At 38.2% G+C, this 26,209-nt stretch overlaps 1 protein-coding gene across 1 annotated transcript in view; it reads right to left on the bottom strand.

Moving 5' to 3' along the window:
- The window catches only part of sacm1la (SAC1 like phosphatidylinositide phosphatase a), a 37,864-nt gene extending 20,649 nt beyond the window's left edge, over nucleotides 1-17,215 (bottom strand). The window contains exons 1-4 of the mRNA XM_052136724.1: nucleotides 17,165-17,215; nucleotides 3,722-3,819; nucleotides 317-391; nucleotides 100-227 (exon numbers count right to left, since the gene is read on the bottom strand). Coding sequence (XP_051992684.1) covers nucleotides 100-227; nucleotides 317-391; nucleotides 3,722-3,819; nucleotides 17,165-17,193 — 330 coding nt within the window. The 5' untranslated portion in view covers nucleotides 17,194-17,215. The remainder of the gene's footprint in view (nucleotides 1-99; nucleotides 228-316; nucleotides 392-3,721; nucleotides 3,820-17,164) is intronic.
- Nucleotides 17,216-26,209: the final 8,994 nt, after the last annotated feature.

Here is a 26,209-nt window from a genome sequence, read left to right as displayed (position 1 = left end):
AGTCATCAAACAACAAATGACATTTGTAGCTGACTTTCTAGCAGAGGTGTCACAAACATCAGCATTTTATTGAAAGTTGCGGTTAGGGACTTTGATTACCTGAACATCTGTGAGGTGCAAAATGGTCTTCTTATAAGAAATCACATCAAACTCCACCGCTTTCCACACAGTGTGGCCAAACAGGTCACCCACTTTCCTCTTCCTGGTGATGACTATGAGGTACATCCCTGACAAAAGAGAAAGACAATGCGTCATGGTGATCAACTGATATAAGACATAAGATAATTATTGCGAATTTCTGAAATGTGGAACCTACCAGCCACCAGACGAATTGTTCCCATGATTCCACAAATGGGCCTGGTAATGCCAGATGGGGGGATGTCCTTAATACCTTCAACAAGTCAAAAATTACTGCACTTTATACTAGTAGGGTTATTACAGTTTTTAATTTTGTTTATAGTTCCCTTTTATTTTTAATTTGTCCATTTCAATTTAGTTTAGTTTCATAAAACTAGTTTAGTTTAATTAGTTTTCACTTAAGGACTGTTAGTTTTAGTTTAGCTTTTAAGTTTTAGTTAAAGAAATATTCCGGGTTCAATACAAGTTAAGCTCAACAGACAGCATTTGTGGCAAAATGTTGATTACCACAAAAAATACATTTCACTCACCTGCAGTTGCAGTGAGACACTTACAATGGAAGTGAATGAGGCCAATTTTTGGAGGGTTTAAAGGCAGAAATGTGAAGCTTATAATTTTTATAAAAGCACTTTCATTTATTCTTCTGTTAAAACTTGTGTATTATTTGAGCTGTAGTTGTTGAAATAGTCATTTTTGCAGTCATTTTAGGGTTTGTTGAAATTACATAATCATGACCACGAAGTTGTGAAATCGGTTATTACTTTACACAGGAAATGTTAGGAAGTGATTTTACCACACAAAAAGCATGTTTACACGCATAGTGCTTGTTGCTATACTTTGAGTACGTTTTTCAGAAGGCCACCATTCACTTCCATAGTAAATGAATCACTTATTTTATTTATAGAAAATATTTTTTGTGGTAATCAATATAAAAATCACATAAATACTGTCAAATAAGCTTAACTTGTATTAAACCCGGAATATTCCTTTAGATTTTGTATTTTAGGGCTGTCAAAGTTAATGTGTTACCTGATATCATTATATAATTTCAATGATGTTAAAATCTAGGAGGCATTCTTCATTCTCCTGAAGGTGGGTTGTAAAGTTTCAAATTTGATAACATATGGAACCTCGCACATGACTTGCGGGGAAAAAATTGTATATTGTTGCCACGAATTAAGAAATAATCCCCATGTTTTAATTCAATTATGGCCACATTTTATTACTTAGTTTCCTCGTTTTAGTTAAATCGTCACTAAGTTTTATTATTTTATGCCCTCGTTTGAATTAAATGTGACCAGTTCATTAATTAATTTATTACCCTTACAACCATAGCACTAAATATTTACTTTATAATAAGTGATCTATGTGCTGGTTCGGGAAACAGGCATTCCTCCATTGTAAAATAATGAGCAACGTTAGCAGCCATAGATGTCTCTTCACTACACAAATTAATAAATCATGCTCACATATTAAACCCTGGGAACGATTTGTTAATTCATGGCCACGATATATAATTTTATTCCCTGCAAGTCATGTGTTGACTTGCAGGGAATAACATTTCCAATTAGGTTTTTAAGTACTTTGCAGTTATAAAAACAATTTTAACAATGCTATACAAATGGAAGTAACCCATCTAAAAGATGAATTGTACTAAATGTACTTCTCTTCTACGCTTCAACCAAAAGTAAGTGGTGTGTTACACAAGACAATAATGACAACCTCAAAAAGAAAAAGTAACAATGACAATAGAAATGAAATATCACTTGGTTAGATCACCCCAAAACAGCATTCAAAACCTTTTAATAGAATTTGACAGTTTTTAAACATTTCTTGAAAGACATGGCAAAATCATGTTAATATTACAATGGTGCAAAATCAGACCAGTCATTGCAAATACAGATATTAAATAAGTCAGACGAATAGAGATCAGTTCTTTGGGATTTGATGAGTCATGTGAAAGGGACTTTTTGAATCCGACATTCAAGGTGAACTGACATTGCAGAGAAATCATGGATTGTTACTTAGTTCTCCATTTAAAATGGACAGTTCAACCAAAGTACTGTCATCGGTCATCATTTACTCAGCCTCATGTGTTTCCAAACTCATGACTTACTTTCTTTTGTGAAAGTCACAAAAGGAGAATTCTTAAAGAGTATCCTGCATGCTCTTTAATATATAATGAAAGTGAATGAGGATTGGGCATGTCAAGCTCCAAAATGCTAAAAAAAGCTCCATGCACCATTAAAGCAGCCCATATGTATCGTGTGCTTTAGCCTAATTTAAGTCTTGCCACAGCTTTGTTTAAGGAACCAAATTAAATGTAAATAGTAATTCACTGATGAGCTTCCCCTCCACCAAAGCTCTGACATTTTTAGACTACAAAAATCAGTGTGGGTGCCATTTGGTATCATCGATGCCAAAAATCATTGGCTCTCGCATGTCCTGTGTCCAAATGCCATATTTGATTGGGTCCCTTTATCATATAAAGCTAGCATATGGCTTCAAATAACGTGGACAAATATGTAGGAATACAAGACATACTGACTACTTTTTAAATTTTTTCAACCCCATTCACATTCATTTTGCGGTACAGAGCAGCCAGGATATTCTACAAAAATTTTACTTTTATGTTCTTTTTAAGAAAGAAAGTCATTAAGGTTTGGAACAACATGAGGGTGAGAAAAAATGACAGAATGTTAAATGGGTGAATTATCCCATTTAAGTGGAGAACTATGAAACAATCCAAATAGCTGCCATGATTTTTCAGCAACATCACTACATCTTGGACAAACAACAAATCATTTTAAGATTTATGCATTAAATTTCATAACAAAATACCATCAAATTAAATTGAGTAACCGTTAATAAAATAAAATGTAATTAAAAATATATTTTATTTTGTTTAACATTACACACATTTCAATTTGATGGAATTTTGTTCTAAAATGTAAACGCATTGACCTAAATCTTAAAAATATTCTAAAATGAATGAGTGAATGTCTGATTCCAAAAGTCCCTTTCATATGAATCAACGTGGCCCAATGCTTGGAACTCCATCTTATGCAATGCCTTTGCAATGACAGGTACAATTTTGCACCATAGTTTGTGATATTCACATGATTTGCTTGCAGTCTTTTAGAGTACAAATCAACAAGAAATGTCTAAAATAATGTCACATTTTAATGCCTCGATGTCTTGGTTCATCAGTTATTGAACAAATTTATATGCTCAAAGATCATCGAGAGAGTCAAGTTTTAGGAACCCATGTTAAATGAATGCTTTTCTCTTTCTCTGATATAACAAAGCCACTGTCAGATGTAAACAATGCAAGCTGCTCTTTAAAAGGCAAGTTATGACACATTGCGTCCATATCAGCAGTGAGAGCAGCGGACTGGAGTGTGGTTCGCCGATGTGCACCCAAATCAGAAAACAGCTCTCATACCAACCAACCAAACAAACCGAATTCTGATGTCAAATGAACACCAAAAAAGCTAGTGCGAATGCACTCAAAAGTGTATATTATATATGTATTAGAAATGACATAGAAAAGAGGCTTATTTTCATTGTAATCAGGTCCTACCTGCAAGGATAATTTCAGTTGACACCCTATCAATAACCAGAACGTCATTAGCTCCGTCATCACATGCCTCAATGTAAAACTTCTCAGGTGTTGCATGCCTAAAAAGACAGGGAAGCCAAACAGGAAGGAAAATTAGTGGGCAATTAATAACCTTTAGGTATTACAATGGTAATGGAGCAGAATATTGAGTAATTATGAAAAAAATATTAAGAACTGTGCATCTATAGGGGCCCTGGGTATCTCAACGAGTATTGACGCTTACTACCACCCCTGGAGTCGCGAGTTTGAATCCAGGGTGTGCTGAGTGACTCCAGCCAGGTGAACCAAAATGACCCATTTGCTAAGGAGGGTATAGTCACATGGGGTAACCTCCTCGTGGTCGCAATTAGTGGTTCTCGCTACCTTACATAGGATAAGTGGGAATAAATTAATGTGTATTTTTTACAAAAATAAATAAATAAATATTATATTATTTATATATATACATATATATATATATATATATATATATACACACACACACACACACATACACACACTATATAACAGGAGCTGTCTGGTCCAATGCTGAAACCTTGGACAATATGTCCAGGAGTTTGTCTTCTCAACATGACAATAGTGTGGAAATACCAACAACAATGAAAACGATATGTAACCTTGTCGAGATGCCAAAAGTGAATGATGATCACAGCATTTAATTAAATAGCCCATGTTAATTTAAAAAGTTTTTATTTTACTACTTGGATGCTTTTTGGGAAAGTGCCATAGAGATCAAGTACTACTTTAGCGATACTAACGTTCTACTTACTGCCTTGGACAAATAAATAAAAAAAAAAAGTTTCTAATTCGGGACTGGTCACCCTACTACATTATATGTAATGCCTACAAACACAGCATTCAGCTCTTCAAACATCTGAGTTATGTAATAACCTAAAAACAATGTATCAGCAATCTTTTTACATTTTTTTGTAAAAATGTAAAAAAAAAGCCAACACACACTGGTCTGTACTTCACTCCGTCACGCTGTGCACGGCTTCGCCACAGCTTTTGATAGCTGACACCTGAATAAAACAGGCTGTGTGTCTAAGATGTAGGCTAATTTTGTAGGTAATTTTGTGTGCAGATGTGAGGTACATCAATATTTCTAAAACAGACAGACAGGGCTTCATGTCTATAGACCCTGCCCTTACTAGTACGTTTAGTGTCGCAGACATTCCTTAGTCTGGTTGCTTAATGAGAGCGAGACAATATGTAGTTGCACTAAAAGTTGAGCAGCGGTGGATAATTATTCTGTCGTACGGCACTTAGAAACTGATGATGACGCGGGTTGACAAAAGCGGGAAATGCTTGACCCATGAACCATTTTGAAAAACAAACTATGAAAAACATACAAAGCTGTTCTCTCTATCTGTGACTTTGGTCTTCAGCACTCAACACCCGATCGCATTGCACCACCGACTGGTCAGAACAAACAGCACCAGGTTGAGATTGTGCATCGGTACTCTGATGCTTTTTCTGCAGTTCCCGGATGTGGAAGGTTGAATTTCCAAATTAATTTGAACCATCGACTCAAACCATCTGGATTGAGCGGATTTTTAAAGCAGTGTTATAATAAATCACAAAACTAGCAGAACTTTCATTTCACTTTCTGTTATTCATCTTGAAGGACATTACAGATTTCAAGCACTGAATTGGAGTGGTGGTGGCGTAGTGGCTAAAGCACAGGGCTATTAATCAGAAGGTCACAGGTTCTAACCCCACAGTCACCACCATTGTGTCCTTGAGCAAGGCACTTAACTCCAGGTTGCTCCGGAGGGACTGTCCCTGTAATAAGTGCACTGTAAGTCTGCCAAATGCATAAATGTAAATGTAAATGAATTATCAAAAGTCTCTCTAAGATTGTGAGAACCTGTTTCAGTAATGCATCCTACAGTACATGCGTGTCCCACTTTAATAATGGCTACAGAGTCTTCCTTCCTCACCAAACTGCTGAGCAACCACATTTTCTGTGCACCACTTGATGTGCAAGCAGCCAGGGAGGCATGACTTGGAAATTCTCCAAGCCTGTGGGTGGACACGATCGAGTCACACAAGTAAAGACAGTACATGTAAGTTGGTGTTGGCCTTGTTCAAATATTGCCTGCATATTTGTGGAAAAATCACATCATTTATAGAAAAGTGCAGGAAATGGATTAAATACATATACTACTAAACTAGGCTTAAGTGTATAGCATATGAATTATAAAAACACAGTATACGAGTTATGAGCATAGTAAAGCAGGACCAAATTGTCTAGGAAATATTTGAACAGGAATAAAGAGGTATTTGGGTAGTGTGGCACAGCAAACACACTGCTAGTGCAAGTTTACACTAAGAAACACTGTCAATACAATGTTAACAAAGTGTTTATTATTAGCTGTAATACCAGTACTGGCAATGCTCTGTTCATTGTGCAAGAAGCCATTCTTAAGACAGTCATACAAAGAAACAGTGTTTAAGGCTTGAAGTTATGAATATATAATAAGAGCAAAAAAAAAAAAAATATGTGAATCTCACAAATCCTGTGAAGAACATTTCCCCAAATCATAATGGTTTTAAAAATAGGCTTTGTTTTCTTAAAGCAAAATATAATTTCTTTATTTTTCTTTTTTGATTTTGGGGTGAAATATGACCAAGATATTTTGTTCTTGACAGGTTTCGTGAGATTCGGCCATAAAAAGGGCATTCACAATGAAATTTGTCTGACGATTATTTGTCATAATTACGATTAGGGCGTTTTAGGGCTCACAATTAATTGTCATATAAATTGTAATATTAAGGTGTATGTGTACTTCATACACCTAAAAAGTATTTTTTTTTTTTACATATTTAACTTCAAATATATAAATCAAATAATAAAAGATACTTAAAATAGGTCTCTCTTTTTGGTCAATTTAATATTTTTGGAACTAATAAATGTGTGTATATATATATTAGGGCTGTCGATTTAACGCGTTCATTCAGTGCGATTAATTGTATTAAAAATAACGCGTTAAAAACATTTACGCAATTAATCGCAATGTAATAAGGATTGTAATAAGGAAGATTCCTGAGTAATGCAAGCTTGTAGTACCACCTGTTTACTCCAGAGGGCAGTAATTGAAATTTGAGCTGTGTGGCAACGTGCAGTTTATACAGTGAACAAAACAACCAGACAGCATAAAACAGACATTAGTTACATTCTTGCAATCAAATTTTTTGAACGCAAGAATGTAACTAGAGCACAAATTCGAACTAAGGGATCTCAAGATGTGTTCTACGTAGTAAACTATATTTAACTTGACACAGTGACCTAAAAAATGTATGTTTATGACGCAACGCATCCGAGACGCTACACAAGCATGTCTGACGCAGCTGTTCATTGATGGGTCCTTAAACAAGCCCTCATAATAAATCTCCAACTGATTGACAAATTCACTTGTGAAATGGATTGTTGTGAACTGTTGCCAATGATTGTCTTATGATCAATAATATGGTAGTAAACAATACACTGTATTCTAAAGCTGTTTTTTTGTACTGCCTTATCAATAATTAACTCTTCTGCTACAAAAATTATGCATTTGAATTATCTGAATATCTTATATATGAGGGGCTTTCCCAGCAAATATTTGTATATGCGATTAAATAATCGGGACATCATTAATTTGATTAAAGAATTTTAATCAATTGACAGTATAGAAAATACTAAATAAGTAAATACAGAAGCACTCTAGTTGTGGAATAAGTGGAGCCGGAGCTCCTTAAAGGAAACACCTCGGTATTACATCTTAAATACAGATATATTTAATGCGTTACAGCTTTATTAAAGTTCAAATAATACAGAAGAAGATCATGTAAATAACTAAAAACTCTGAAACTGGCATTTCTCTGTGTGGTCGGCACCTCTTCTATGAGTTGGACAAATGTCCCGATCTGAGGGGGAGAGATTGAAACTGCTACCGGCTGATGCACACTCTGACACGGGGACGCTCATCCCTCGAGCGCGCACGCTTAATGCAGCTAGATTATAATGTGATGGCTCGCTACTTATTGAATCATAATATACATGTCACTGTGCATTTCTTATCTTGAAGACAATTGGCAATATGCAGCTTTATTAATAAGCGAGAGTTTGTTTTTTGTGAGTTAAAGATGGATTGATGTGAACAGAAAGATGAGAGTGAAGTCTTCGCCCCATTATACAAAATATCTTTATGATTTATTTTGGCTTGTTTTACAATTTTTTTTTTTTTTTAAACCAAATTAAATCAACGTACATTTTCTTTAGCAGCTATACTGCAGAAGAAAAAATTGTTATCGGAGAATGTTAAATATAATATAAAAAATCTTTAAAAAAAGATGCATTCACCTGAGCAGCAGCATATAATATATTTAGACTTGCTTTTAGAGAATAGATCTTGAATATAAGTATATTTTGTCTTTATTGCATTCGCAAAGGTATAACCAAGAGAAACAATACACTTATATACAAAAATACACTTATATTTAAGATACATTCTCTTAAAGCAAGTCTAAGTATCTTATATGTTGCTTCTCAAGTAAATGTATCGTGTTTTAATGATTTTTACACCATTTTAAAATGGAAAACAAGACAAAAACACTTGATAATATCATTTTTTACAGTGAATTTCTTTACTGAATTAAATGTAATAAAAAGTTATTTCTCCCCTTTAATTTAGTGAATGTCTTTTAGAGGTATTTTTTAAAGATGATTTGTCCTCTTTATTGTTAGTAAGCACATTTAATACAACCTTTTAATTCGGGGCTCAAGCTGAATAATCAGTTAAGAGCTAATGATTCATCGCTGCAATAATCACACGAATAGTCAAATAATCAGTCTAATATTAATAATAATAATCGTTAGATTAATCGATTAGCAAAATAATCGTTAGTTGTAGCTCTATAGTAGAGAAAATGAATTATTTCAGCTTTTATTTCTTTCATCATATTCCCAGTGGGTCAGAAGTTTACAAACACTTTATTAGTATTTGGTAGTGTAAGACTGGCACCAGGATGACGTAGAAGTCAAAGAACTCTGTGAGAACCAATGTTATAAAACTCTCACATAGATGAGCATCTCCACCTAAGACAATCTCCACCTAAGACACTCCCTTCTTTTTAAGGACCATAAACGCAAATCTCACATCTGCCCTCTATCTCACCTTAGGTCACATTAAGGACACCAAAAGAACTAAGTTATGACTTATCCTATTCTGTAATGTAAAACGTTTTTTTGATCATACATGTTTGGTATCATTCAAAAGGTCTCAGTGTGACTGGTACTATGGTCTTATCCCCAGGTCTGATAATATCTGGTAATAGAGTTTTAACGATGTAAACAAATTCTGGCCATTGCTTGTGCTTACCTCCTGGGTCTTTCATCTAAATTACCTCCTGTATGCAGATAAAGTGGAAGGGATATTAAAATACTATAATATAGCAGAACTGGGGCCTATATTGCTCACAACAGCAGACTGTGCAGACTCAACTGCAAGAACAGCTTAAGGTGCTACACACTCAAACTGCACTAAAATATTAGCAGTAATTCAGATCTTACCAAAGATGCTCAGTTTAATTTGCATTAGACATTGTAATGGTACACGTTTTTGTAAAGCAAAATGTATCTTCCCCCTGATGACACAAACCATAAGGTATAAGACTAAAACTGTTTGTTACAGTTTGGCTTTGACCATCAGAGGAAAAATAAAGAAAAGTACCACAAGTCTAAATTAAAATGAATTAAAGGTTCAACATTAACTGTTTTCGCTCTCTGTGGTTGTTTCTATTTCAGGTTGCAATCTTGTGAGGGACAGATGCCAAAAGGTTTCTGATCCCCATGCATTACGCCAGAACAACGGATTGCCCATGTTGGAGATGGGTGCAAAGGCAAATCTAAAGGGCCCATTTACACCTCACAGCACTACACAAACAAAAATAGCTATATGACCTCCAGGTTTAGCACCGGAACCAAATTGTGCAACACCAATTGCTCTAGATCAGGTACCACTCATCTCCCAGACATGAACGTACAGAGCACACACTTTTATCACTACACATCATGGAACAAAATAATGGCCTAGATTCTGAAAGTACTAATCCACTGAAGATCTGGCCTGCCTCTCACATACACATAGCCTCTCAAATATACAACATTACGAACCGGTTTCCATTAAACAGTTATAATGATGCGCACATAACTTGCACTATTTACAACTTCCCGACAACATATTTGAAACAGTGTAATGTACATGGGACCTGTGCATGGCTACAGTCATACACCGATGATTTGATTACTATTTGCAAGCAAACTTGCTATCCAAATTTCAACATTTGCACCTAATAAGAAGTGGATGAAATGAAGTGCAGCCACTTCTACTGATCCACGACACATTTAGAAAATTGTGGCTTAGCCAGCAAATCATACACATTGGATAATTTTGAATTAGTACTGTGATTATTATATCTGTAACTGTGATTCTACCATCATAGAATTATTATTATTACTATATGCTTAATGATGCATGCCACTGATGAAGATACCAATACTGACTTTGTGGTACGTTTCCTTAAATTTATTCAGATCAAGTTCCACTGTAATGATGTATACTGGTGATGAATGTTCTGATTGCCTTGGACCCTGTGCCAACTTTCCTTTAATTCATTCAGATCAAGTATATCTAAATTCCACTACCACAAATCACAATGGTAGTAAAATATCAGATTAATTAGATCCCTTTGCATTTTCAAGGACACACTTGAGACCTGGAGTACCACTCGCACTTGTTGACATGAATTCATTATTTGTCTTTTCATCATTTATTGCTGTATCACACAACCTTTTCTCATAACATTATAACATTAAATTCTTCAGATTTTCATCATTACATAGTCATTTAAGATGTTGTTCAGGTGTTTCACACAGTGATGCTTCACCAGTGAGAACTCCTTTACCTATTGAGGTCTGCCCAGAAGACCACCACTGGAGGTGGCAGAGAATTCTTCTTAAGCGTCAGATCATCATCAAAGGGAAGGTGCAACCAGAAGCAGGTGTTTCTCCATGATGGAATGACATGTCCAAAAGCCTTGATGGACTCGATGATCTGAACACATGTGCTAAGCTCAACCAGACACAGGTAGAGACAAACCTGGCCAAAAACACTGCACAAATCCTTTCCAGTTCATCTACACGCTCAGCACTCTATGCCTACACATGATGGGACTGAATATTTCGGGGAAGTGCAATTGACAGTGCCCTCACCTTCACATTCATACCGTTCCAGTGTTGCTACTTCAGATGCCTCATCAGATCCTTACGGACATCAACCGATGTGGCACTGGCTCTTATCCCGTCACAACTGCACACACTTCAGTGACTGAGATAAAAAAAATAAAAAGTACGACACAATAACCCCACAGGGACCCTTCTGGAATTGTCTCCAGGTGGCCAAGCGGAGGAAACTGTAAGACTGGCACCAGGATGTCGTAAAAGTAAAAGAACTCTGTGAGAACCAACTTCATAAAACTCTCACACAGATGATCATCTCCACCTAAGACACTCCCTTCTTTTTAAGGACCATAAAACTTAACTCTCACATCTGCCCTCTTTCTCAACTCAGGTCACATTAAGGACACCAAAAAAAAAAAAAAAAAGTTATTACTTTGTGTTTTGTAATGTAAAATGTTTTTTTGATCATACATGTTTGGTATCATTCAAAAGGGCTCAGTGCGACCGGTACTATGGTCTTCTCCCCACATCTGATAATATCTGGTAATAGAGTTTTAATAATGGAGACAAATGCTGGCCATTGCTTGGGGAGGTGCTTACCACCTGTATACAGATAAAGTATGACTCCAGGACTACCAAACCTAACCACTCCCAAAATTCCACCTTTTTTTTTTTTAAATGTGACTAGGGATGCACCGAAATGAAAATTCTGGGCCGAAACCGAAACCGAAAATCCAGGATGCACTTGGCCGAAAACCGAAACCGAAATTTTTACCCATTTAAAAAAAAAAAAAATGTTGTGTATAATTGTATTAATTTTATACTTTTTCATTAATTTCATGAATTTAATTAATCTGAATTGAAAAACTACAAACCAATAAAATAAATCACACTTTTATTGAAAGTAGCACACCAAAATTGGACAAAAAATATATTAAAACTATATTAAATATTATTCTTCTTTCAGTTCTGTAAAAATCTAATTTTACAGATTTTATTAACAATTATCCAAATAATGTAAAGTTTTAGAAAATTATTCTATGCAAAACAACAGTCAAGTAATGAACTTAGCTAACATCTTTCAAAAAGTTTAAATATGCAACAGTAATTTTAATTAAAACAAAAAGGCAGAACACAGAATGGCAGAGGGCCTCTATTCCACTGATCTATATATAACTATAATATATAATTATATATATAGATCAGTGCTCTATTCTGTTTATGTAAACGTATGTACACTTTAAGTGAACATTATTGTGCAAAACAGCAGTAATTGAACTAAATCCAACCTCAACTGTAAACGACAGATGTATCCTCAAGTGAAGAACAAGTGTAATGTAATTGCTATACACATCATATTGGACCGCTTTCTATTTAAGTACAAGTGACAGGATTCTCTTCAAGAACAAAAGTTGCTAAACGTTCTGACAGTCTCTCCTGTCAGAAAGCTCATCAAGAACATGAGATGCTGCACTGAATAGCCTCTCACTCTCTGTGCTGGTGCTTGGGCAGATAAATACCTGTGCGCAATCCGCGCAAGCAAAGGAAAGCGGTCTTTGTTTATGCGACCGTAGTCAAGGGGATTGTCGCTTCTGGCGTAGTTCAGCTATACGTCTCAAGTTGTGTTGTAGCTGCGCTAGTTGTGACATTTTCCTGTAGAATCTCTTGCTGTACTCTGTATATATCTTCAAAGTTCTGCTGAATAAACACTGCAGATCGCAAATTTGATGTCCTTATCAGAAACTTTGAAGAATTTCCACACCGCTGACATGATCGGCCTTTGTTTGGTAGCGCTGTGATAAGGGCTAGATCGATCCAGATTGAAATCTGAGCACTGAGGGGCGGGGTGAGGAGGTATATATTTTCGGCTCATATTTTCGGCCTTTTTTCTCTTTCGGCCGAAAACCGAAAGTGCTGAAAGTGCCATTTTCGGCCGAAAATTTTCGGCGGCCGAAATTTCGGTGCATCCCTAAATGTGACACATTGTTTATGGAATCTGTATTCAGATCACCCACACAGTTGCTGTGTGTAATGACAAAGGAATCAGGGTCTCTGTAGCCAGATGACCCACAAAGAAAACATTGTGTGTAGTTTTCTCTACCAGGAAGTCTTTAGCCAGATCTTCCATGCTTTGCCATTGCATAAATATTTTTCCATTTCCAGGTATGTTTCTTTGACTTGTCTTTTATTTTTAGGAATGTTTATTTATTCTGATCATGTGTGAAATTGGCTTTGATTGATTTTGTAACTTGTGTTTTTTATCCTACCTGGCCAGTAAATTGTTATTATTTGATTTATTCTGTATTCCTCCTAAATCATTTATATAATTAATGGAGCTTTAATATAGGGGAAAACATACAGGACATAACCAGGTAGGAGAAAGCCATTTAAAGACTCAATAACTTAAAAATTTTATATTAAAAGAATGATCAGAAAGTAATTAGAGCTTTAATCTACAGTAGAGGTCAACTAAAATTCAGATTAGAAAAAGATTGGAGTCAATTTGTAAAGTGTGAATTAATAATAATTGCTTTACTTCAGCACTTAGAAAATACAGAACACAGAGACCTTCAAAGGGCAATCTATTGAATTTACACTCCGAACCGATAGGTGTTTATGCTCCTTTTACAGTAGCATTGCCTTCATATTATTAAATTGGGACAAACTTTTTGGGTAGCCTTCCACAAGCTTCTTACAATAGGTTGCTGGAATTTTGTCCCATTCCTCCAGACAGAACTGGTGTAACTGCACCTTGCTTGCACATGCTTTTTCAGTTCTGTCGAACAATGACATGGTGTTATGTTAGTAGTGAGATTCAGTATTGTGACAACTGTTGGCCTGATGATGTAATGTATGGTTCATCAATGCGTGTTTGAAATGAGAGCTTTGAAACGGCACTTTGGTTCATATGGCATGCATAAATGTGTTATTTTATTAGGTGACAGAAGCAGTCCTGCCAGGTAGTAGCTAAGACAGAGTAGGAAGAGAGGTAGGTGGAAAGGCAGGGTCACAGGTGAGGCCTAGGCTTGTAAAAACATGATTTAAGAGTAAATGTAGATATTTGTTTTGTATTACATTGAGGTTGCACTGGTACACTCATGGGTTTTTAACATGCAAGCATGAATACTATTTTATGCATACAAAATATATAAAATAAGTGGTTACTATCCTCATCAGTTTATAGATGTATTTTTCACATGCAGTAGTTGATATAGAGTGGCTAACTGTATACTGTGGTGTATTTCTAAGGAAACTGATCCAACTGTAGACAGTAATAGACAGAATAGCAGTGAGAGTGGCAACAATGAACTGGAGATATTTATGTACTTTGAAGCCAAGCCAAACCAACCTCACCCCAAATACATTCCAGTTCAAAAGCTGTCAAATAGGGTCCTCCATTTTTAGGAAAGTTGGTATAAGCAGTATCCATGGATTCAATATAGCCCACAGTGAAGGGAATTCTCTGTTTTCACTGTGTGAAAACATACACAATAAAGTACACTGTCCAAAAAGGCAGACCCTGCATTCTCCTCAAAGGGATACAGTAACTTGAAGAATGCGCTTGTTAGATTTAAATGCTCAAGAAGCAGCCCCAGCACATCTCTCAAGTGCCTGGACAAAACAACAAGATGCTAGGCACTGCCTGCAAAATATTGTAGGTTCAATACAGTACCTTGCTAGGCAGGTTGTGGCACTGCGAGGCCATGAGACACAAGATGGGAATCTATTTCAGCTTTTGAAAATCAAAGCCAAGGATGATGCCCATCTCTCTAATTGGCTATCCCGCTGTCATGACTATACCTCTCCTTCAGTGCAAAATGAGATTTTGCAATTATTAGGAAATTGTATCGTCAGAAGTATTGCATATATCCAGTTTTTCAGTACTTTATCATTATAGATGGCATTCTAGGTATCTCAGAAGTAGAGTAAGAATCTATATGTTTTAGATATGTGGACCATGACCTGGTACCACAAGAGGTTTTTGTTGGTTTGCATTAAGTCCCAGACACTACTGGAGAGGAGATTGCTAGATTGGCAGTGGATGTCCTCTTGAGGCTAATTATTACCAAGTCTGGTTTAAGTGGTCAGACATATGATGGTGCTGCCAATATGTCAGGAAGACATTCAGGAGAGCAAGCACTAAAGAGACAGCAGCCATTGGCTTTGTATGTGCATTGTGGGACACACTGTCTTAACTTGATCACACAGTCTACTTGCCTAGACAGTCCTGTGATTTGTGATGCCTTGCAGTGGGTCCATGAGCTAGGGACATTAATCTAACAGTCTGGAAAATTCAAAGCCATATTTTCAGCAGTAGCAGGAGGTTCAGAAGGACCGTCGACAGCGAGCACCGAAACGTCCCGTATTGAAGGCTTTGTGTCCCGTATTGAATCCTAAAATAGTCAAGCATCGAAGAGGACCCCCATCCCGCACTGAAGCACTCGAAATGCTACAATGTCCCACATTCGCGTGTACTGATTCAATACTTTATCGCATTGAGGTGGCACATAGCTGGTGTGGGTAACCACACTGTAGTGCATCGCTTTAAGTGGGAAAAGCCAACATCTGTATTTTTGTAAAAGATACTGTAACAACATATAGCCTACATGACATATGGGTGCGTTCCATTCTCAAGTGGTCAGCCCTGTTCCCTTCTAATATTATAACGGTCATTCAGAACTCGAATATAATTATATATATATATATATATATATATATATATATCTATATCTATATCTATATATATATATATATATATATATATATATATATATATATAAAAACTCAATGAAAATATTCTTGTAACGATTGGTCGTCAATTGTTTCGCCAATTGTTTTCCATTTGAAGTGCCCTGTGAAAGGCATACTTTATGCCATTTAAAATGTAGTATTTGTCTTCTCATCGCAACACCTGACAAAAATAACCTGACACACGCAACGAATGACAAGAAAAACCCCCACGTGAAATCAGATCTGACCGTTCTAACAAAAAAATCAGATTTTATTCAGATTACAAAACCAAAAAATGTGGTTTGGATCAGGCCTGTAAAAATCTAATTTTATGTGTTTTTGTCCTTTACAAACTACAAAAAGCTAAACGGATTTGAGTCAGATTAGGCAATACAATAATCTGATTATTTCTGCCCGTGTGAACATATTGCAATTCGCATTAGTGTTTGTGTGTCTCTTGTAGATCAGTGTGACAATGATGAAAGATGTGGGCTGGTGACAATCCACTCAGGTTCAGGTGTGCCTCAAGTTTGGTTCCTTTCAAAAGATAGGTATAATTTCAAAATTGTCCAGCACTTTTCACACCACCCCTGATTATTGCATTAATATTTTTAACCATTTTATAGAAGGTGCTGCACTCATCACCAAAAGCAACATCTTACCAATCTACCGTTTTACAGCTGACCTCAACTAGATATAAATTTACCATGCCTTTTTAGGACTTTATTAATTTCGATGACTTCTTTAAGAATACTATGACACCTCTATGCATGGCCCTCATATTTCCAAATATAACCCTGCATCATATCAAATGAATGTATGATAAAAACATATGCTGGATTGTACACTCTCTGAATTGGACAGGCGACAAATTTTAAAATTAAATCATCATATTTGATGACATAGTTTAACATCTCTTCTACACTGATAAACATGCATACCATTAGCATCATAATGCACATCAAAATATGAATAATTCTATTCTACACTATCAAAGTCAAGAGTTTTAGTCAGTAACCAAAAACTCAACAGATCGATCAATGAGCCCATCTGTAAGAGCTCAGGCTGATAGAACTGTTAAACACTTTCTGTGTCTCTAAACCTCGTGCGCTGCCTACCTAGACAACGTATCTGAGCATAACAGGCGCGTTCAAATAACTAAACGCGGTTTAAAGGTTCGATTCGAACGTTCAAACCCCCCCAAAACACTGTCTAGGCAGACAGCTGACTATGTTTTTTGCACAGCCAACCTGAACACAGTCTCTCTGAAAGGCTTAATCTTGTGCTGCGTCCATTACAACCTAAAAACTGTCTTGCAGAGGCGACGTCAACCCCTGACAGTGGCCGAAGACGCTACCATTAAACGAGTTGAGATATACTGAAGTGAAACTGAGCGCTGTTTGTGATTATATCACTCGCTTGCGCTCGAATAAAAGTTTTTTACTTACAGGTTGAACCTCTCGTAGGCAGTCGCCATCTTCACTTCCGGGTTTGGACAATCCGCCATGACGTATATGTGGGAGTTGGCGAAAGGAGGGCGCGGCTTTCGGCTATGTTACGGCGCAGGTTGCCCCAGAAAACACGAACGATGCATTTAAAAACACTTTGATAAGTGATTTATTACTTAATACATTTTAAATCTAAACAAGAATATAATCATTGAAAATCTTTTTTATCCACTGCAACAGAAGATAAATACTCTGATATCAATTATTTTTCCAGAGATATTCTCAGGGTTGGGGAGTAACGGAATACATGTAACGGGATTACGCAATTAAAATACAAAATATAAGTAACTGTATTCCACTACAGTTACAATTTAAATAATTGGTATTTAGAATACGGTTACATTCAAAAAGTATTTTGATTACTGAAGAGATTACTTTGCATTTTATTGTCATTTGTTTAATTTAATATTTATTCCTTTCAGATGGAAAACATATAAAACATAGAAATGATGCAATCCAAAAGTACATTTGAACAGCGGTGAAACACTTTCTTATGATGTGTTACATTCATAAGAGCAGACAGAGAAGTACATTTGAAGTAAGTTTGGAGCAGAAGAAATAGAAATAAACCTTGTGTAAATTGTCAGATTACATATAGCCATTTTACATGCACATGTTTCCAGGCACGATCATATTTTTTTTATCAAGAAAATTCACGTTGGATCATAATTTCTTTTTTCTAGTAAAACCTTTGATATTTGGTCAAAAGTAACCCTCCCAAACCTGGGTATACTTGTTGCATCACCACTTTCATCAGCCTTGTTGAAATGTTGAATTTATGTTGTCAAAATTTTTTTTTAAGTCAAAACAGCTATCACAACGACTCTAATTTAAATATGGTGTCAAGTCCTTGCACTCTAAAGGAATTGCAGTGAAACTCTATCACAAATTGTGCCTTACTCCTGGAAATATACAAAATTTTTGTTGTCATAGTATTACGCAATATGGAAGTACTTAATGAAGAGAGTTGTGAGATGGCTATAAAGTAATGATGAAATGGCCTAAAGCAGTTATCTGTGTATGATATGACACAGAAATAAGAAATTATGGTCTGTCCTGGATTTCAACACTGCTTTCTCGTGAATATTCTTACACTAATTATACTTAAAGGGATAGTTCACCCAAAAATGTAAAATATCTCATAATTTACTCACCCTCATGATATCTCAAATGTGTATGTCTTACTTTCTTCTGTTGAACACAAATAAAGGTTTTTAGAGGAATATTTCAGCTCTGTAGGCCCATATAATGCAAGTGCATTGGTATGAAAATAGGTGTGGGTGAGAAACAAGAGAATATTTAAGTCCTTTTTTACTATAAATTGTGGCAATGTGCACAAAGAATGTGAATCACCAAAAACACAAGAAGAAGAATGTGAAAGTGGATTTAGTATTTTTAAAAAGGATTTAAATGTTGATCTGTTTCTCACCCACACTTATCATATCACTTCTGAAGACATGGATTAAACCACTGGAGTCTTATGGATTACTTTTATGTTTCCTTTATGTGCTTTTGGAGCTTCAAACTTTTGGTCACCATTCACTTATATTGTGAGGACCTACAGAGTTGAAATATTCTTCTAAAAATCTTAATTTTGTTCAGCAGAAGAAAGGAAGTCATACACATCTGGGATGCCAGGAGGGTGAATAAATTATGAGAGAATTTACATTTTTGTGTGATCTCCACTTTTATTTGAACTTTTACATCTTAAAGTAACATGTGCTGCCGGTTTAGTTTCACATTCACATCTAAAAGTCCAAGTTAAAGTGGAGATTTAGAGTAAAAAAGGACTTAAATATTGTTCTGTTTGTCACCAACACCTTTTATATCACTTCTGAAGACATTGCTTAAAACACTGGAGTCATATGGATTACTTTTATGTTTCCTTTATGTGATTTTTGGAGCTACAATTTCGGATCACCATTCACTTGCATTATATGGACCTTCAGAGATGAAATATTCTTCTATAAATATTTGTTTGTGTTCATCAGAAGACAGACAGTCATAAATATCTGGGAGGGTGAGAAAATGATGAGAGAATTACATTTTGTGGGTGAACTAACCTATTTATAAGCCATAAACTCATTTAGCTGCTGTCCTTTATTGTTGTAAGGTCATAAACAGCACAAGAATAAACCGATCAAAACAGGTAGATTTTTACCTGTCACACTGATTTCACATTGCATTTAAACACCTTTACAGCATTCTTACTGGCTTATCCAAAGTACACAAGTGTTGTGCGAATGCCTCTTCACGTCAAACACAGATAATAACAGAATTATTTCAAAACTCTAAACGGTTTTCTTTCTTTGACAGATTTTTTAAATAAACAGATTTTTGAGAGTTAGCAAAACTTAGAAAAACTGTGCGTGTGTGTGTGTGTGTGTGTGTGTTGGAGGGTTGTTTGGAGGTGACCTGTGTGTGTGCGTTTTCCCCAGCTATTCAAGAGAATACAATCTTTACAAACATTTCTCAAAGACTTCAAGTATTTAGGGAGTGTGATTCAGTTATAGTCCCCCACCCACTATCCCAACCCAAAAATGAGTCAGTGGTGAGGGTAAGCACGCTATCATAAAAGTAATAAAACCTAGTTTCACCTATGAAAGACACTCACAAACTGGATGTGACCCCTGAGCTGCAACTATAATACAAACCAAGGACTAGTAGTGCATTTATAGGATGTCTTGACCCAATGGCAAAATCATACACTAATACTTTAATATAAAAATGGCTTCTAACAACACAAACCCTTAAAAGTAAATAAAATCCACACTTACAGTAAAACAAATGTCATTGAACTAAATAGCAAAATATTAAGAAGCATCTATGCACTAATTAATGTAGATCTTTTTCAGAATTATCTTAACTTTTTTTGAGCAATTTTTGCAATATATATATATATATATATATATAACTGGTCAAAAGGTGATTGTGACAGGGCGGAGGGCGGGGCCGGGTCGTAATTATACACACCTGGTCCCTTATCAGGCTAACTAAGCCTCCGAGTGGGATAAAAGCCGACTGCGGAAGGTGGTGCAACGAGAGAGAGATCGTTTACAATCAGCTGACCGTCGTGTGTGTGTGTGTTTGTGTCTTTTTGTTCAGTTTTATATTAAAACTATTATTTATATTGTCAAGCTGGCTCTCGCCTCCTCATTTCCCTTATATTGCCATTACACATAATGGTCAGCTGACCTTAAACGATCTCTCTCTCATCGCACCACCTTCCGCAGTCAGCGTTTATCCCTCTCAGTGGCTTAATTAGCCTGATAAGGGCCCGAGTGTGTATAATCACGACCCGGCCCCACCCGCCGCCCTGTCACATTGATTTTTACTGAACGTATAAACTCAGTTCCCCTCAAGTTCAAACAGGTTTCCTTGCAGAATAACTTCAAGTGTAGTTCATCACATTAACATGTTCCTTTAACATCTGACAATCAGAAATGTATTCAAATCCATTTTGTCTTTATTTTGAATATTATATTTATTGTTCTAATTTAAAAACGACTTCAGTTAATTTTCATTAATGCACATTGTAAATTTACATAAAGTAAATTAATTGAACTTCTTTAGCTTAAATATTCTTAATTTTAAGATTTTAAGTACTGCTAACTCAAACAATCAAGTACAGAACTGAGGTTGTGGGGAATACCAATAAGTCCTTGCAAAATACTAATTTAAGCACATTTGTTTGGTCAAATGAAACTTGAATGGGCATTTAATTAGTTGTCATTAAGAATTCATAGATATTTTAGCTATTTTCTAGTAAAGTATTTTCTAGTGCTCTATAAGTGGTCAGCTTGGATCCTGTTCAATGTAATTATTCCAAGCACATTTTAATATGCATAGAAGTGTAGCTTTATGTGCACTTCTTAGGGGAAACAAGTTTATTGCTTGACCTCAGTTAATGTTTTCTTTAGAGCCAAGTAAAATAGAAACAGTGATGTAAATGTTAATTTGAAACAACTTGCTATTAGTTGCTAAATCTCATGTGACATATATTAATTAAATAAAGTATAAACATTATACATTTGTTTATATCTAACAAAAGTATTCCATTTGTGCTGACATAAATTGACCATAAAATAAATGCAAGTCAAGTCAAGTCAATTTTATTTGTATAGCGCCTTTCACAACACACATCGTTTCAAAGCAGCTTTACAGAATATTAGCATTAACAGACGATAAAAACTGTAATGTCTATAAAGTCGATTAATCATCATTGTGTAATTTAGATAAAATACGAATTTTAATAGTGTTTATAAAGAATTAAATGATAATTGTATTAATAACCCCAGTGAGCAAGCTGTAGGCGACTGTGGCAAGGAACACAAAACTCCATAAGATGTAGATTAATGGAGAAAAATAACCTTGGGAGAAACCAGACTCACTGTGGGGGCCAGTTCCCCTCTGGCTAACATTATGAATGTAATGTAAATATTAATTATGTATAGGTAAAATCATGGTTTAAAATTATTAAACTAAGTGATAAGGGTCATTGATTAAACATAGAAATGCACTTAAAATGCGTGATGCAAAAATGTTAAGTATATATATTTTAAGTAAACTCAACATACCATCACATAAATGTTTCTTCAGCATGTGCTTGTCCTAACCATCTTTAAAATAAATGCAACTTGGTGTATTTATGTATATATTTTATCTATGTGCAATGCCATTTTTAAATCTGACTTAAGTGCCCATATACTGTTTTGAGCCACTGTACATTATTTTTAAAAGTAACAAAAGATGAATGAACATTATACACTTTTTACAATGAAAAAATACAGTTTTCCATAAATACGGGTCGAACTGGCATAGGCTTTTGTTCCCTATCTGTCAATAACTCGACGTTGTGTCGATGTATTGACACTAGTGGTCACCCTTGGGAGCCCCAAACACCTCTGATCTTTGAGAAAAGGCCAATGGGAATTGGCGAGTGGAATTTGCACGCCACTCCCCCGGACATACAGGTATAAAAGGAGCTGGCTTGCAACCACTCATTCAGATTTTTTCTTCGAAGCCGTAATCATGTTGTGGCAGTGCTCGTGGATGGTTCATGTTCTCATTGCAAGAACGTGACATATCAATACATCTCACATATCAACGTTGCAGTCACGGCTTTCCTTCTTCCAGGGGAAAAACGCCGCCACCTGGTGAAATTGGCCAGCATTCCCCTCCAGGTCCTGTAGGACTACGTAGTCTCAAGCGACCAAAGCCTACAGTGCTGCTGGACGCCACCTCCACCCTGCATGCCATGGCCCTTCTGCAAGTACACCTGGCTAAGGCACTGAAAGAGCTGCATGAGGGTAGTCTTGATCCCGATGCAGGAGATGGCGATGTCCATCTTGGTTGTTTAGGAGCGCAACCTATGGCTGAATCTGGTCGAGATGAGGGACGCCGAAAAGGTTTGTTTCCTGAACGCTGCCATTCTCCAGAGCGGCCTACTCGGTGACACCGTTGAGGACTTCACCCAGCAGTTCTCTGCAGTGAAGAAGCAGACAGAGGCGATACAGCAGCCGATCTGCTTGCCGAGGGTGTCCCCCTGTGGCAGCAACAGCCCAGGTGGCTCAGCTGCAGCCTGGGCCAAGTCCTCAGCCCCCGCAGGAAGCTGACACCCCTCGCCTCACGGTCCATTGCTAAGACCCCAAGGAAGTCTCCTAAGCACCCCTGAGATGGACAACCCAGGGAGGAAGATGTCTGCCGGAACCTTGGAGCTGGTGACCAGACCACTCTGTCCCCTGGTGGAGGGCCGGGAGGAGAATGTTGTGGTCCAGGCTAAATTACCTATATTTTCAAAAGAAAGTGTGGTTTCCTCATGCCTTGGGTCACACAGCCAGTGTTTACGGATGCCGTTATCACGGCAACTGGACACCGAGCACTCGCGAATGCGGGCCCCTCACCTTTGCGCGCACGGCTGCACCATACTCACACCCATGTCCAGCGGTAGTGACAAGTTATGAGGACGGTCAGAGAGCCCCTCCTCCCCCGCCACTGATCCGCCCTATGCCAGGTGCACGGAGCAAGATAAGTGCTTTGAGGTTCCCATCAGCGCAGCCACGAGCTAGGGATGAAGCAAGGCTCCTCAAAGTGGCGTCTCCTGCTTCCCCCTACCACGAGGCCCCACCCCCAGGTATGTCAGACACGATTGTCCCCTTAGTAATGGCTAGTGCTCTCCAACACATCACAATGGCTTGCCGGTACCATCCGGCTCAGCTACGTGATTCAGTTCACCAGGCGCCCGCCCCGGTTCAGTAGTGACCGCTTCACCTTGGTGAAGGGCGAGAACACTGCCGCCCTGCACATGGAGATAGTTGTCCTTCTGCATAAGGACATGATAGAGCCTGTCCCTCCAGCCGAGATGAAGAAAGGGTTCTACAGCCCTAATTTCATCATGACAAAGAAAGGCGGTGAGTTGCGGCCAATCTTGGACCTGTGAGTTCTGAACCGGGCCTTGCTCAGACTCCCGTTCAAGATGCCGGTGCTAAACAGCCTGAAGTCATTCAGACGGAGAATGGTGGTCCCACTGAAAAAGTTTCAGGCATCACCTCCTCTCTTATTGACGGGGCACCATCTGGCACCCGTGCCCAGACCTCTGAAATCTCCATGTCTGGCCCCTGGACAGAACAAAGAAGATCTAGGTGGCCTACCACCAGCGGTGGTAGACATGGTCACTCAGGCCAGGGCTCCCTCTACGAGGCAGCCATATGCCGTGAAGTGCCATTTGTTCACAAGTTGGTGTTCTTCCGGAGGCAAAAACCCCCAGAGATGTGCGGTCGTGTCAGTGTATTCCTTCCAGCAGGAAGGGGCGGCTATCCACCTCCACCTTGAAGGTGCACATAACCGCTATAGCCTCTTTGCCTCATAGAGTCTCTCTGTGGTCCTCATGGGCCTACGGAGAGCCCCGTTTGCACCCCTAGAGTCAGTTGATCTAAAGGCAGTCTCAGTGAAGGCTGCCTTCCTGACTGCACTCACGAAATCCATCAAGAGGGTTGGGGACCTGCAGGTGTTCTCTGGCAGCGACACCTGCCTGGAGTTCGGTCCGGAGTGTTCTCACGTGGTCTTGAGATCCCAACCGGGGTATGTGCCTAAAGTCCCACAACCCCTTTTAGGGATCAGGTAGTGAGCCTGCAAGCGAACCTGCCCCGGGAGGAGGCAGACCTAGCCTAATCGCTGTCCGATACGTGCTTTGCCCATCTATTTGGATCGCACGCAGAGCTCTAGATGCTCTGAGCAGCTCTTTGTCTGCTTTGGCGGACAGCAGAAATGGAACACTGTCTCCAAACAGAGACTTGCCTACTGAACTGTGGATGCCATCGAGTCAGCATACCAGACCCAGGGCTAAGTGCCTGCCCCTTTGGGATTTAGAGCACACTCTACGGAGTGTGGCATCCTCTTGGGCACTTGCCAATGGAACCTCACTAGCAGACATCTACAGGGCAGCGGGCTGGTCAACACCCATTAGCGATTTTATGATCTACGGGTTGAGCCGGATTCGTCCCGTGCATTGTCAGGTATGAACAGGTAAGTTTACAGGACAGCTGGCCGGGTATACCGCTTGTGTACAGTGCCTTTCCCCTCCATGAGGTGAAGATGTGTGCTTTCTTTTCCCATGCGAGTTCACAAGTCCGTAGACCCTGGATGTCCTTCCTCTCTAGCCCTGTGGCTGGCGAATTCGCCGGAGGGAATATGTGCTAGCATGCCCTGTACTGGGGTAGGTGCTCCACAGGCACTGGTTACCTGTGGTAACCCACTGTGATGTATCTTCCGTGGTATGGTTTCCCTATCGGTAGACCCGCATCTCCCTTGGGCATAGCACTCTTTGCCTCCAGTCGCCGTCTTTATAGAACCACCGTGCCTCTTCCATGTGCGGCTGATAAGCCCACGTGATGTATTTGCCTCATGTTATGGATGTGGTCTCCGCGGTGTATTTTCTTCCTGAAAGAATAGGAAAGGAAAAGAACACCTTCCCCGACATGATTATAAAGCATTAAAAGGCCCCAGCCGAAAATCGAAATACTCAGTGGCGAGAGAAAAGGCTGGGGCTGGCGTGGCCTGTTCCCATACTAAATACGTCTCTTCCTCAACACTACTGGGTGAGGGAGGCTACGTGCAGACCGAGTGCACCAGCTGTTTTGCATGCAGCAGCTTGCTTGCACCTGCATCGGCAGTTGTAGTAACACAGTTCAGCTAGTTGTGGCATTTTGTATAGGGACCCCTAGTGTCACGACATCGACTCCATGTCGAGTGAGTGACAGATAGGGAACGTCTTGGTTACTGTCATGACCTCCGTTCCCTAATGGAGGGAACTAGATGTTGTGTCCTTCTTGCCACAATGATGTGCTACCCGCTGAATTGTTTGGGACCATGTCTTGGCTCCTCAGCACAAAACCTGAATGAGTGGTTGCAAGCCAGCTCCTTTTATACACATATGTTTGGGGGAGTGACATGCAAATTCCACTCACCATTTCCCATTGGCCTTTTCTCAAAGATCAGAGGTGTTTGGGGCTCCCAAGTGCGATCCCTAGTGTCACTACATCGACACAACGTCTCATTCCCTCCATCAGGGAACAGAGGTTACAAAGGTAACCAAGACATTATTTGTTATAAAATTATGAGTTTAGTCAGAGAAGTGTTAGATTAGTCATATGTCTGAATTCCCCTTATGCGGCGTTCCACATCTTTCAACACCCCAGCCCAATCACTGTCCCCCTGTCAGACTGTCAAGAAATATGTGGGAGTCCCATGAAGAGATGTCAGTTTATCCCATGATGTTGCATACAGTGGAATTAGTTGTCATATGTTGTTATTTCATATTGCAAGGATGAGTATTTTCATTGTGTTACAGCAATAACAGCATATTTGTGGACTAGGATCTAGTTTCACTTCTTGCACTGGCTGACAGTATTTAAAAGGAAAATTTAAGTAACTTCAGAGGAATATTTAAAATAATCTATAGGGACTGAATCACATGCAACACAACTG

The sequence above is a fragment of the Xyrauchen texanus genome, chromosome 10 (genome assembly GCF_025860055.1).
Source record: "Xyrauchen texanus isolate HMW12.3.18 chromosome 10, RBS_HiC_50CHRs, whole genome shotgun sequence".
Lineage (NCBI taxonomy): Eukaryota > Metazoa > Chordata > Actinopteri > Cypriniformes > Catostomidae > Xyrauchen > Xyrauchen texanus.
The sequence above is the reverse complement of the archived record's forward strand: the minus strand, read 5'-3'. Positions and strand labels throughout refer to the sequence as shown.